This window comes from Acanthisitta chloris, unplaced genomic scaffold, assembly GCF_000695815.1.
Source record: "Acanthisitta chloris isolate BGI_N310 unplaced genomic scaffold, ASM69581v1 scaffold20544, whole genome shotgun sequence".
NCBI classification, from domain to species: domain Eukaryota; kingdom Metazoa; phylum Chordata; class Aves; order Passeriformes; family Acanthisittidae; genus Acanthisitta; species Acanthisitta chloris.
The window spans coordinates 35,784-49,751 of NW_008670090.1; the positions used below are offsets into that span (position 1 = coordinate 35,784).

The following is a 13,968-nucleotide window of genomic DNA, read 5'->3' on the forward strand; positions in this document are numbered from 1 at the left end:
GTGATGTGCCAGCAAGCAGGCAGTAAGCATTTCCTCAGAACTGCACTGCATTCCGTTAGGGGAAGTGCCTTATTGGGTGTTTTACAGTGCGCAGGAGCCAGGCAGGCTTGGCTTTGCTTGGGAATAATCCGGAGCAGAATGCGGATTTCTGGTGCTTGGGTACATGTTAGTCTTGTTTTTCCTTTTCTGTCACTGCTCTCACAGTCATTATGAGATCCTTAGGAATACTAAATCACAGAGTGATGGAGTGATTCCTGTAATTCTGCAGCTTCTGGTCCCTCTCTGGGCTCCTCCTTGCAGAGATGCTGAGATCTGCATGAACCATGTTCTCTCAGAGTTTTAACTGGAGCCAGTCTAAATAGAACCCAAAGGGAAAAAAGCCATGAAAACCAAACAAAAAGACCCAACATGAAAACCCAAACAAAATCCCTTGTTAATATTTTAACTTCACAGCTGCCTTTGACAACATGCCACCTCACTTTCAGGATGAGGTTTTTTGTCTTCCATCTTTTATTTCTTTTTCAATTTTGTATGTTGCTTAAAAGGTGGATGCTGCCAGCTTTTTACATCAGACATAAACTGTGAAGCCAAATGAGCCTGTGTGGAATCATAGAATCATGAAGGTTGGAAAAGAACTGAAGCTCCAGCTCTGTGCCAGCTTCCTGCCGAAGAGCCATGTTCAGTGTTAAAGTGACTTATTTTTGCTGTTTGGAAGTGTTGAAATAATTGCATTAATTGCTTGACTGACTTTGCTGAATTAATTCACCTGATCTCATAAACAGCCTGATACTCGACTTGGTTTTGCTGTAAATAGGCAACGTCACCAAGTCACATGCAGCCAAAGGGCTAATTTGGGAATTGAAAGATGACTTCACAGGGTTTAGGATTTTTAAAGAAATCTTACTGCCACTTTGCTGCTTAGTAAGGGAGAGATACCAACCTTGAATTTGGATGTCACTGGTGTTTTCAGAGGTTGCCTCAGGTTCTGGAGATGGGCTGTCACCTTGCCAGCCCCTGTGTGAGTGTACAGGTGCTGTGTTGGTTTTACCTTCATTTCACGCAATGTCTGAATTTGACAAAAGTGAGGGAGTGAGTGTGGTGAAAAGGTACTTGCCAGAGCTGTCAGAAAATGCCCCATGAGCTATGTTAGATGTTCGATGAGCTAACAGAGGGTTTAGTCTGCTGCACACTGATTTGTTGCTCTCTCTGTGCAGCTGCTGTGATGCATGTATAAGAAAAGATCATAAAATGATTGCCTTACATGGCACAACCCACTGTAACACAGTGCATGGGCTGAGAAGGAGAACTAGAATCTGTTTATTCTTGTATTTAGCAGAGACGAACGAAGAGGGTCGTATGAATATGCCCCTGATCGTACTTACTACGAGACTGTTCGGACCCCAGGGACGTATCCCGAAGATCCTCGACGAGAATACTCAGCTCGGGGCAGAGAGTTTTACACTGAGTGGGATCCCTACCAAGGAGACTACTACGACCCACGATACTACGACGACCCACGCGAGTACAGGGATTACCGGGGTGATCCATATGAGCAAGACATCAGGGAGTACAGTTACAGGCAACGGGAGAGAGAGAGGGAGAGGGAACGGTTTGAATCTGATCGGGACAGAGACCACGAAAGGAGACCGATTGAACGGAGCCAGAGCCCAGCACACTCCCGGCGTCCACAGAGCCCAGGAGCGTCTCCCTCGCAGTCGGAACGGCTGCAGAGCGATTCAGAGAGGAGGATTTACAGCAGGTCGTCGGATCGCAGTGGCAGCTGCAGCTCGCTGTCTCCTCCACGATACGACAAGCTCGACAAAGCCCGTGTGGAGCGATACACAAAAAACGAGAAAGTAGAGAAGGAGCGTGTTTTCGAGCAGGAGAGGGTGGACAAGGAGAAGCGCCTGGTGAGGAAAGAAAAGCCAGAAAAAATAGAAAAGGAGAAAACCGATAAGCTAAAACGAAAAGCAAAAATCCATTCACCCAGTTCTCAGTCCTCGGAAACGGATCAGGAGAATGAGAGAGAGCCCAGCCCGGAAAAACTGAAGGGCAACAGTAAACAAAGCAAAGAGAGAGGTGACAAAGAAGGGACAGCAAAAAACCGCCTGGAACTGATGCCGTGTGTCGTGTTGACCCGAGTGAAGGAAAAGGAAGGGAAAGTTATTGATCAGCCCACACTGGAGAAACTGAGGGCAAAGCTTGATAATGACACTCTGAAATCCCCCCTGCTTGAACAGAAAACCCAGACATCTCAGGCTGAGCAAACCAAGTCTGAGCAGTCTAAACTGGAACCCGTCAGAACCAAGGTACAGAAGGAGAAAGCCCTTGCCAGTCACGTGGAAGTGGTGGATAAGGAGGGAAAAATGAAACCCAAAAAGCACTTGAAGACTGAGCAAACTTCTGAGGGGGCCAATGTGGTTGATTTAGACAAGCTGGAGGCTCGTAAAAGACGTTTTGCTGATGCTAATCCAAAGCCTGACAGGCAAAAACTGGATATAAAACGGAGCAGCCAAGATGAGGAGGATGCACGCACGGTTTTGAAAAAGCAGCTTGATCTAACAGCGTCGTCTAGAGAAGCTCCGATGTTAAGGGAGGGAGAATTGGAGAGAAAACCCCTGAGGAAAGAGCTGCTTAAAAGGGAATCTAAAAAGCTCAAACTGGAAAGACTTATTCCTGTTACCAGTCCCAAAGAAATTCAGGAGACTCTTAATGTTGGTGGGATTGGCATGCGTCCCGCCCTGGATCTGCAGGCAAGGCTGCTGGAGGCACCTGATGAACCGGCGGAAGTTCAGGAAGTCTCTTCTAAAAGACTGAACCTAGTGAAACCCCAGCATAAACAGGTACAGCTGCTGGACGAGCAGGGAACAGAGAAAGAGGACACAAGGAAGAATTACTCCAGTCTTCCTGAAGAAACACCTGACCATAAACTTGGCCAAGAGAAACCTCAGTCAGCTGACATGGAGGAGAAAATTGGCATTGACATTGACCATACACAGAGCTACCGGAAACAAATGGAGCAAAGTCGCAGGTTGAAACAGCAGCTGGAAATGGAGATAGCGAAGTCAGAGAAGTTCGGCAGTCCAAAGAAAGATGTGGATGAATATGAGAGACGGAGCTTGGTTCACGAGGTGGGAAAACCTCCACAGGATGTCACCGATGACTCTCCACCGAGTAAAAGGAAAAAGTCTGACCAGTTTGACTTTGAAATTAGCACTAAGAGAGAAAGGAACTACAGAAGTTCTCGTCAGGTGAGTGAGGACTCCGAACGGACATCCTGTTCCCCGAGCATCAGACACTTCCCGTTACACGAGGATGATGACACACTAGATTCTCCAAGGCTAATGCCATTAAAGGAAACCAAAGAGTCACCTAAAATAGAAGAAAAAGGTCTTTCGTACTCCAACATGACTGTGAGGGAGGACTCGCTGAAATTCAATCCTTATGACTCCAGCAGAAGGGAGCAGATGGCAGAAATGGCTAAAATAAAGCTCTCTGTGCTGAGTTCTGAGGAAGACTCAAGTAGTAGGTGGGAAACCCAAGTGAAGCAGGAGCCTGGGAGAGTCGACATCAGCTTTCCAAGCAGCATCGTCAAAAGAGACAGCATACGGAAACGGTCTGTCCGAGACCTGGAACCCGGGGAGGTGCCTTCGGATTCAGATGACGACGGTGAAAACAAGCCCCATTCCCCGAAAGCCTCGTCCCTGTTAGAGAGTTCCAGGTTGTCTTTTTTATTAAGGGACAGGGAAGAGAAGCTACGTGAAAGAGAAGAAAGACTTTCCAGTTCTTTAGAAAGAAACAAATTCTACTCTTTTGCATTGGACAAGACAATCACACCTGACACAAAGGCCTTGCTTGAAAGAGCTAAATCCCTCTCTTCCTCCAGAGAGGAGAACTGGTCCTTTCTAGACTGGGATTCAAGATTTGCTAGTTTTAGAAACAATAAAGACAAAGAAAAGGTTGACTCGGCTCCGAGACCTATTCCATCTTGGTATTTGAAAAAGAAAAAAATCAGAACTGATTCCGAAGGTGGAAAACTGGATGATAAGAAGGAAGATCATAAAGAGGAGGAGCAAGAGCGGCAGGAACTGTTCGCTTCTCGGTTTTTGCACAGTTCAATCTTTGAGCAGGACTCCAAGCGCTTGCAGCATTTAGAGAGGAAAGATGATGATCTGGACTTCATCTCTGGTAGGTTGTACGGGAGACAGTCTTCCTCTGACGGGACTAACAGCACGGCTGATTTAGTGCAGGAGCCAGTGGTTCTCTTCCACAGTAGGTTCGTTGAGTTGACACGAATGCAACAGAAAGAAAAAGAGAAAGATCAGAAACCAAAAGAAGTGGAAAAACAGGAAGATAAAGAAAACAGACCCAAAACACCAGAAACAGTTCCTGATAGTAAAGAGCCAGAACATAAAGCTTCCTCAGTTGTCGGTACCTCTTCAGTCACTGTCCTGCCACAGGAGCCAGCTCCAGCTGCTCCTGAGAAGGTAGTGAGTGAAAAGATCCTAGTGGAACCAGCTTCTGTCAAAGAAGAAAAACCTGAACCTGCTGCTGCAGCAGAGGAACAAAAACCTTTTCCTGAGCTCACTGCTCCTGTCAAATTGGAACCTCCTGAGCAAACAGAACCCCTGCCAGTTGCAGAAGTGAGTAAAGAAGTTGTTGCTACAACCCTGGTGCCAGAGGAAGATGCTTTGCCAACAGAGCATCCTTCATACTTGGATACAAAACCTCCTACTCCTGGAGCTTCATTTTCCGATGCAGATATCAGCGTAGATCCAGAACCTGAGGCAGCCCAGCTGCTTCCATCTCTGCCCAAGGTAGCTCAGAAGTCGGACGAGGCTGTGGAACCTAAAGAGGAAAATCCTCCACCTTCTGCCAGTACTGATGCTGGTTTGAGTCAAAAGGTGGAGGCGGCTGCTGAGGTCCTGCCACCCGTTTCCGACAATGATATGGAAGTGGAACCTCCGGTTGTTGTAAAAGACAAAAAGTCCTACAAGAGTAAACGCTCCAAGACTCCTGTGCAGTCGGCTGCAGCGACCGTCACAGAAAAGCCTGTCACGAGGAAGAGCGAAAGAATAGACCGTGAAAAACTGAAAAGGTCGAGCTCTCCTCGTGGGGAGACCCAGAAACTTTCGGAATTGAAAGTGGAGGCAGAGAAGATTTCGAGGAATGCTGCTAAATCCCCGAGTTCTGCTGCAGAGCCAGAAAACGTGGAGCCGAGCTTGCCAATAGGCCGGACTAGGCGCAGAAACGTAAGGTCAGTCTATGCTACCACAGGGGACAATGAAGGCCCATCTCCAGTGAAGGACTCCATGGAGGTCACTAGATCCACCAGGAAGAGAGGGGAAAAGGAACCACAGGAAATGGTGACAACTGTTCCTACAACCCCGAGGAGGGGAAGACCTCCCAAAACCCGCCGTAAGCCGGAGGAGGAGATCTCTCCAATAAAGACAGAACCAGTACAGCAAGAGGTGGAGGAGGCTGAAACTAAAGATGCCGTGGAAGCTCCTAAGCCAGCAGAGGGTTGGAGGTCTCCTAGATCCCAGAAGCTCACACACAGTCACTCATCAGCTGCTACCAGCCAACAGGGGAAGAAAGGGAAGAATGAACCGAAAGCTGATACCACAGCTGAATCCGAAGATGCTGCTGAAAGAAGCAGTCAGGAACCAAGCATCGGTGACAACAGCAATAAAGCAAAAGCGGCTGAGAAAGAGACGGCAGTGAGCGAGCAGAAACGTGATCGGAAAGAACTGGATGTGGAGAAAACCCAGTTAGAAATCCCTGCAGTTGAGATCATTGAGAAGAAGCCGGTGGCAGAAAAGGTTACGAAGTCCAAAAGGGGAAGGTACAAAAATACCAAAACTGTCATCGATAAAGCATCTGTGTGTCTCAAAAATGTGGAAATACGTCTCAACGTGGACGAGGTCAAGGGTGCCTTGCGGCCCACAGAGGAGGAGGCAGAGCCAGTGGGTGTGTCGCCACCCAAGATGAAGAGCCCCCCAAAAGAGGACATCTTGCCACCCCATTTTGCTAAGAATGAGGTAGAAGATTCATTCCCAGAAATGGAAAAGGAGGTGTCGCGGGAGCCCAAGCAGTCTCCCGAGGCTGCCCAGTTAGCAAAGCAGATCGAGCTCGAGCAAGCGGTGGAGAATATTGCAAAACTCACTGAAACTCCTCCAACAATTGCTGCCTACAAAGAGCCAACGGCGGATGTGCCTGAAGTCCGTCAGGAGGAGGAGGCAGATAAACCTGCACACCAGGCTAGTGAAACAGAGCTGGCAGCGGCCATCGGGTCCATCATCAATGATATTTCTGGAGAGACTGAAAGCTTTCCTGCTCCCCCGACATATCCTGCTGACTCGGAAGCTGAAATCCCCACAGAACCCTTGGTGTTACCATCACCTCGGGAAGAGATGGAGCCTGAGACGGATCAGGCAGTGAACAATATCCTAGAAACTGAGGCTGCCATTGAGCCTGTGGTGCAGCAGGTACCTGGCTCTGTTCCGCCATCATTAGAGACGGAAAGCAAGGAGGCCGAAGTCAGCTTCAGTGAGTCTTCCAACTCTGCACAGGAGGCTGAGACCTTGCAGGAGGCTGAAGTTGCTCGGAAGGAAAAGGGCCGTCAGAAAACAAGTCGGCAGAGACGCAAGAAAAGCACAAGCAGAAAGGGTGACGCCACCGAAGTCAGCACCTTTGAGACAGAGAGGGTGCAGAGCAAGTCACCCCCCACCAATGAAGTAAAGACAAAACCCGAAGAATCCTCAAAGGAGGAGAAAAAAACTAAACCCACAGGATCCATAGAGCCAAGTGCTTCCGACACCACCAAGGCTGTGGCTGCTGATGTCATGGCTGTGCACGAGGCTGTTGCTGAGAGCAGCACCTCTCCAAAAGCACCTACTCCTGCTCCTCTGGACCTGGGTGCTCCACCAGTTCCCCTTGACGAGGGGAGTCAGAGCGGGTTCAAGATACGGTCGCCTCTGGAGAACGCTCCCATCACACCACCGGGTGCCCCAAATGCAGCCCTTCCTGCCATCCCCACAGCAGTGGCCAAGCTGCCTGCCCCGGTGCCCACTGCGATTGTCCCTCTTCACTCTGGCTCTGCCAAGGTGCCGGAGTGGATGGTCAGGCATGAGGAACCCCGTGCCCGTTCCACACCCCCACCCTCTCTCCCTCCAGACACAAAGGCGTCAGATATCGATACAAACTCCAGCACTTTGAGGAAGATACTCATGGAGCCCAAATACGTCTCGGCGACGAGCATAACCTCCACACATGTGACAACAACACACGCTGAGCCAGTGAGCGCGCCGTCTTTGGAGGACACACCACTCCATCCCGCCGTAGAGGCCATCAAGCTGGTTTCAGAGGAGAAGCCGGCTGTTCCTGTCACCAATGCCTTGGACCCACCGGTGGCTGAAGCACCGGTGTTCAGCGAGAAGGAAAAGATCAGCACAGTGATTGCTCCCAAAGCCACTTCTGTCATCAGCAGGATGCCCCACAGTGTGGATCTGGAAGAGGCTCCGAGGATCACCTTGGTGAAGCAAACCCCCCAAACCCAGACCTGCCTTGTCAATGCTCCCTCACCAAAATTTAAACAGAGGTCAAGCGCAAATGATAACAGCAGATTTCATCCAGGATCAATGTCTATTATTGAGGAGAGGCCTGTAGAAACTGGGTCCAGTCCAGGGCTGCGGGTGAACACTTCGGAAGGTGTGGTGCTCCTGAGTTACTCGGGGCAGAAGACAGAAGGCCCTCAGCGAATCAGTGCCAAGATCAGCCAGATTCCCCCAGCCAGTGCTGTTGACATTGAGTTCCAGCAGTCTGTATCCAAGTCCCAGATAAAACAGGAGCCTATTACGCCATCTCAGCCGGTGCCGAAAGGCTCACAGACCTCAGCGGGCTATGGGACTGTTTCCACCCATTCGCCATTGGTACTAGGAACACAGCCCTATAACACGTCGCCCGTCATCTCCTCCGTTAAACAGGAGCGCACTGTGCTGGACAAGTCTGACTCATCCCACCTTGCTGTCCAGGCTCCAGTGTCTCAGCCTGGGAAGGTCCTGACACAGACAGTAAACACTCCACCGGTACTGGTCCATAACCAGATGGTTGTGAACAAAAAATTGTCCGACCCAGCTGCTCTGAAAGTGGAGACCAAGACTCTGCAACCCTCTAATTTGAGTCCCGGAGTTAGTCCTCACCACCCTTCCCTCTCTGGGAAGATGCATTCGGAAGCGAACCATGTCAGCTCAGGACCCAGCACCCCGACTGACCGGACCATTTCCCACCTGGGGGTTACCAAACAGGAGCCACACTCACCGCGTACCAGCGGGCACTCACCATCACCGTTCCCCCGGGCTTGCCATCCCGGCAGTACCTCATCTCCGGCTCTATCCAGCAGTACCCCAGTCATGCTGGCGCCGGGAATTCCCGTTCCTCAGTACATATCCAGCATGCATCCCGAGCAATCCGTTATCATGCCCCCTCACAGCGTAACGCAGACTGTGTCCCTGGGCCATTTGTCCCAAGGTGAGGTGAGGATGAACACCCCACCTCTCTCTGGCATCCCTTACGGCATCCGCCCAGAAGCGCTCCACTCCCCCCGAGCTGCTCTGCAACCCCAGATTGAGATCAAACCTCAGCGATCCAGCACGCCTCAGCCAGCTCCGATCCGAGACATTGTCATGCCCCCGCTGTCCTCTCAGCATCCCCCAGAAGAGGAGATGCACTACCACCACACCACGGTGTGCCGTGGGCCAGCCCCCGTGCAGTCTGACGTGCTGGTGATGCAGCCAGATTACCGCATGCACCCCAGCAGCATCCGGCTGGACCAGTACAACGTCCCGCGGGACGTCAGGATGATCATGCACCCGCACATGGCTGCTGTGGGCGAGCACCACTCGGAAGCGCGACAGTCCCGGACGCCCGAAGGGGCTGTGAAAACTCCCCCGGTCAGTAAGACCCCACAGCCTGGGAAAGAGACTCCCAAATCCTCTGAAGGCAAGATGGCCCACTCTCCTCACAGCGAGCCCCGGCTCCTCAGTGTGCCCTCGGGCAGTCGCTGGGCCTGCCTCTGCCGCAGCCCGTGGTGGTCCCACACGGGGTGCAGATCATGCATCCTGCTGGGAGCTCCTTCCACGATTACCGGTCCGTGTACAGCGACATGAGGAATTACCACACAGCGGCACAGCTCGGGCATCCGCAGTTCCCGGGCACCTCACCGATTGGGCTGCCCTCCCGGAGCATGACCCCGTCTCAGGTGAGATAAACCCCTTTCTCTTTCTCTCTGGAATTTGGAGCATTTCAGGCTGGTTTTGAGGGGGAAATGGAGTTCAAATGCTGCTTGCCATCAGGGGAGGCTGAGAGAACCTGTTTTCCTAACTACTGTGGGACTCAAACCTGGAGGTGTGAAGCTGCCTGCAGGTTTCTAGACGTAGAGGTGTTGAGGGCAGAACTGGCAGCGTGGCGGTGACACATAGACCAGATGTCCTCAGACGGATGGCGAGGCTAAGGATGGGCTTGGGGCAGGATTCAGGGATGGGTTTTCAGCTCACGGGTGGCGAGCTGACCCAGGTGCCACTGCAGCAGGGCTGGTGCTGTGGTGTGGAGACACATCTCCACCAGGAATCTGATGGTGCCCTTGTGGCCTTTTTATTAAATTAGTGAACTCTGATACTCCTGCAGCCTAAAATCTTCCTTTTTTCCTCCCTGCCTGTTTCCTAGGGTCTCCCGGAGGGTGAGCACTCACACCCCAGCCAGCCAGTCCGCAGCAAGACTCCTCAGATCCCGCAGGATCCCAAGGGCCCACCGGCAGCAGGGCCCGAGCAGAGTCACCACGCCCCTGTAAATAGGCATGCAGCACAGATGGACCCTCACATCCACCTTCAGAGGGCACAAGGCGACACGGGCCAGACCTCCTACCCCTCGCCCGTTGCCATCTCCATGAAACAGGAGCTTCCATCACCGCACCAGCCTCAGACGCTTCCCAAGCAGTCCATGTTTATCCCCACGACGTCGGGGCCACCCCTCAGCCGCCCGGAGCCCCAGTCCGCGCTCAAACAGGAGCCGTCGCCTCACCCTGTGTCGCAGAGACCTGTGGATATGGTCCAGCTCCTGACAGTGAGTCTTGCTCTATTTGCCTGCTCCTGGTTGAGCAGCCTTGTGCACCTCATCCAGGGGGAAATCACCATGTTCTGCATGGCTCATCTCACCTGTGACACCAAATCCAACTTTTCCTGCATCAAATGCTTCAGATGCAAGAAAAGGCAATCAATCGTCTGTCTAGTTTTTGAGCTGTTTCTGTACCCTGTGAATTTTAGTCACATTCACTGTTGCAAGTGAATTTTGCAGTCAGCTCTTTCCTGGACCACAGAGCAGTGACCTGTTTAATGTAAATAAAAAGGAAAAAACACTCCCCAAGCCAAGGGGAGGGAGACAGTGAGGAACAGGCACTGATGAGGAGCCAAGAGTTGTATTCAGCACCAAGTGTCTCCTGTATAACCTCGAGCAACTCTCCTGCTGCTGTTACTTCTCCTTTTTTGCCATTTATAAAAGAGAAAGTAGTATTTGGGGTCAGCTTTGTGCTGGTTGGGAGGCTGGAGGATTGGGATGAAGGGATCCACCCAGGCAGCTTGTCCAGCTGGAAGGAAAGGGGACTGAATTCTTGATTTAGCAGGGTGAAACCCAAGCCTGACGTGCAGAGGAATGATTAGGTGTTGCATCTGTACTGAGCCTCTAAAGCTCCAATGGAAGTGTCGGAGTCAGACGAGCATCTCAGATGGGAATGTCAGATCCCAACCCTCCTTCCTTTGTGTGTAATATTTCTTCGTCCTCTCTTCCCAGAAATACCCCATTGTCTGGCAGGGCCTTTTGGCTCTCAAGAACGACACAGCTGCGGTCCAGCTCCACTTTGTCTCCGGGAACAACGTCCTGGCACACCGGTCACTGCCTGCACCGGAGGGAGGACCTCCACTGCGGATTGCACAGCGCATGCGGCTCGAGGCCTCACAGCTGGAAGGCGTTGCACGGAGAATGATGGTGAGGGGTCAGGATGGGGCAGGGATGTGTGTTTGGGAAGAGCTGGTTTCTGTGTGCTTAGAACTGGACTAAAACCCACGGGTTCTCCCAGAAACACTGGCTTCTGTCACATTAGTTTCTTCCCCTGGAGGTGTTTGTGCACTGAACAGCTCCCCAGGGCAGTGGTCAGGCACCAAGGCTGACAGAGCTCCAGGAGTGTTTGGCCAATGCTCTCAGGCACAGGGTGGATTGTTGGGATGTCCTATGCAGGCCCACAAGTTGTACCTTGGTGATCCTTGTGGTGCCCTTCCAACTCAGGATATTCTGTGATTCTCTTTTGGGATTCTGCTAATAACTTTGTGATCCTTTTATCCTTGGGAGTGTGTAACGTGAATTGCAACTGATTAGTAATAGCTCTTACTCTGCATTCATGGAAAAGGGAAACAGGAGTTGGGATGTGGTGCCCACTCAGGATATTCTGTGATTCTCTTTTGGGATTCTGCTAATAACTTTGTGATCCTTTTATCCTTGGGAGTGTGTAACGTGAATTGCAACTGATTAGTAATAGCTCTTACTCTGCATTCATGGAAAAGGGAAACAGGAGTTGGGAAGTCTTCGAAGTCACCCTGGGACAAATTCCTGTTGGCTCCAGTATGTCTGAGTAAGGTGGGAAGTTAGGAATCCATCCTTTTTGGGATTCTGCTAATAACTTTGTGATCCTTTTATCCTTGGGAGTGTGTAACGTGAATTGCAACTGATTAGTAATAGCTCTTACTCTGCATTCATGGAAAAGGGAAACAGGAGTTGGGAAGTCTTCGAAGTCACCCTGGGACAAATTCCTGTTGGCTCCAGTATGTCTGAGTAAGGTGGGAAGTTAGGAATCCATCCTTATCAGCATCTCCTGTTCTGACTTTGCTCTCAGTGAGTGTTGGAAGCACAGAATCCCAGACTGGTTTGGGTTGGAGGGACCTTAAACCCATCTCGTTCCACCCCTTGCCACGGGTGGGGGCACCAAGCCCCATCCAACCAGCTTAGCCTGGAACACTTCAGGGATGGGGCAGCCACAGCTTCTCTGGGCAGCAAGTTGCAATATCAAGGATTTTCCCCCATGGATAATGGATGTATGGCAGGAGAACACCTGTCCAGGTGCCATTTAACTGGACACCTGTCCTTTCCTTGCAGGTGGAGAGTGATTACTGCCTGCTGCTGGCCTTGCCCTGTGGCCGGGACCAGGAGGATGTCGTCAGTCAGACCGAGTCGCTCAAGGCTGCATTCATCAGCTACCTGCAGGCCAAGCAGGCCGCAGGGATCATCAACGTCCCCAACCCTGGCTCTAACCAGGTATCGGCAGGGAAAGCCCTGGAACGCTGTGGATAAACCGAGTCAGTCGATAATAGGGCGCAGGGCCTTCCACCACATGTCTTTGCTTGGGATTGCAGGGGAGCTCCCTGTTTTTACCAGTAAAACAACCCCCAGTGTTTCCATTACCAGCAAACACATCGATGGAGTTGATAAAGTCATGGAAAACCAACCCCAAATATAGGTTTGGTTTGTTCCCGGCCTGACATCTTAGACTGAAAACAACCAGACTCATTTCCCACCTCATTATCTATGAAGTAGAGTCCTTGTTTCTGCCCCATATCCTGATTTTTCCAGGACACCTGGTGTTTTCTTGAAAAACACATTGGGGTTTGTTGCTGTGGAATGTTTCTTCCAGGTGTGTTGCTGCACAGAATCAAATTTAACCTGGGTGTAATTTAATTCTGTGTGTAAAGAGCCCAAAACGAGCAGTCAGTGCTTGGAGCAACCACTGAAACAATTGATGAGAGTTTTTTCTGCCTTTCCCACTAAAACCAGCCAGTTCTTACATCCCTGGTGTGGAAAACTCTCCACCAGAGGAACCACACTCATGTCTTCATTCTTACACAAGGTTTAGGCACCTTTAAACACCAGAAGAATCGTGCTGATGTCTGATTTTTGGGCCCTGTGGGTGTGGGTTGTGTCTGACCCCTTGTTTTTCACTCCCTGCAGCCTGCCTACGTTCTGCAGATCTTCCCACCCTGCGAGTTCTCGGAGAGCCACCTGTCCCGCCTCGCCCCCGACCTCCTCGCCAGCATCTCCAACATCTCTCCTCACCTGATGATCGTCATCGCTTCGGTATGAGCTGTTTACCGGTTACTGACTATTACTTTCATTTTTATTTGTCTGTTAATTTTTTTCCAAGGCCCTGCAGCAAAAAAACAGAACAATTCAAACAAAATAGCCCACAAAAAAACCAATTTTAAGACAAAACTGAACGAGACGAAGGAGAGAAGGTTGTGAGAGAAGAAGACGCTGCCAGGTCCCAGCGTCCTGCCTGACTGGCCGCGATCAAACCCGCCGGGCGCTGCCGCCCTGGATGTTTACATGTTGCTTTGGCTCACGGACAACTGATGCACTCAGCAGGTGGACTAGGCCCGGGTTCCCGTGCCTCCTTTTTGGGGAAAAAATACAAACAAAAAAAACCACAAAAAAAGAAAAGGATGGCTTATTTTTTTTAACAAAAAAAAAGGAAAAAAATAAAAAAGAACCTGAACTGCCTTTGCACTAAATTAGTGACTCGGACTTTGCACAGTTGGAGACGCTGTGACGTTCTGGATGTCTTGACACACATTTGCTGCGCCGTGACGTACCGCAGGGACTGCTGAGATTTGTGGGTCAAGGAGCATTTCACACATTAACTTTTTATTTTATTGGTTGTTTCGTTGGGGTTTTTTTTCTTCTTTTGTTTTTTTTGGGGGGGGAGTTATTTTTTGCGGATGTGAACCTTCCTCTTCCTCCACCTGCACATTCCATATTCATCTCTTCATCTGGGATGTACAGTTTACACTGCAAACCAAGAAAATACAAAACAGCAAACAAAACAAAAGGGAGAGCTTTTTTTCCTTCCTGGTGGGATATGCAGAACTCAGT

General features: G+C 50.6%; 1 protein-coding gene across 1 annotated transcript in view; it reads left to right on the forward strand.

The window, feature by feature from the left end:
- SPEN (spen family transcriptional repressor) overlaps positions 1-13,257 on the forward strand; it is a gene marked incomplete at its 5' end in the record, with an annotated part of 46,387 nt that extends 33,130 nt beyond the window's left edge. Inside the window, 6 exon segments of the mRNA XM_009073557.1 lie at positions 1,337-9,060; positions 9,063-9,259; positions 9,724-10,119; positions 10,843-11,037; positions 12,199-12,357; positions 13,048-13,257. Of these exon segments, the coding sequence (XP_009071805.1) occupies positions 1,337-9,060; positions 9,063-9,259; positions 9,724-10,119; positions 10,843-11,037; positions 12,199-12,357; positions 13,048-13,179 (8,803 nt within the window).
- Positions 13,258-13,968: the final 711 nt, after the last annotated feature.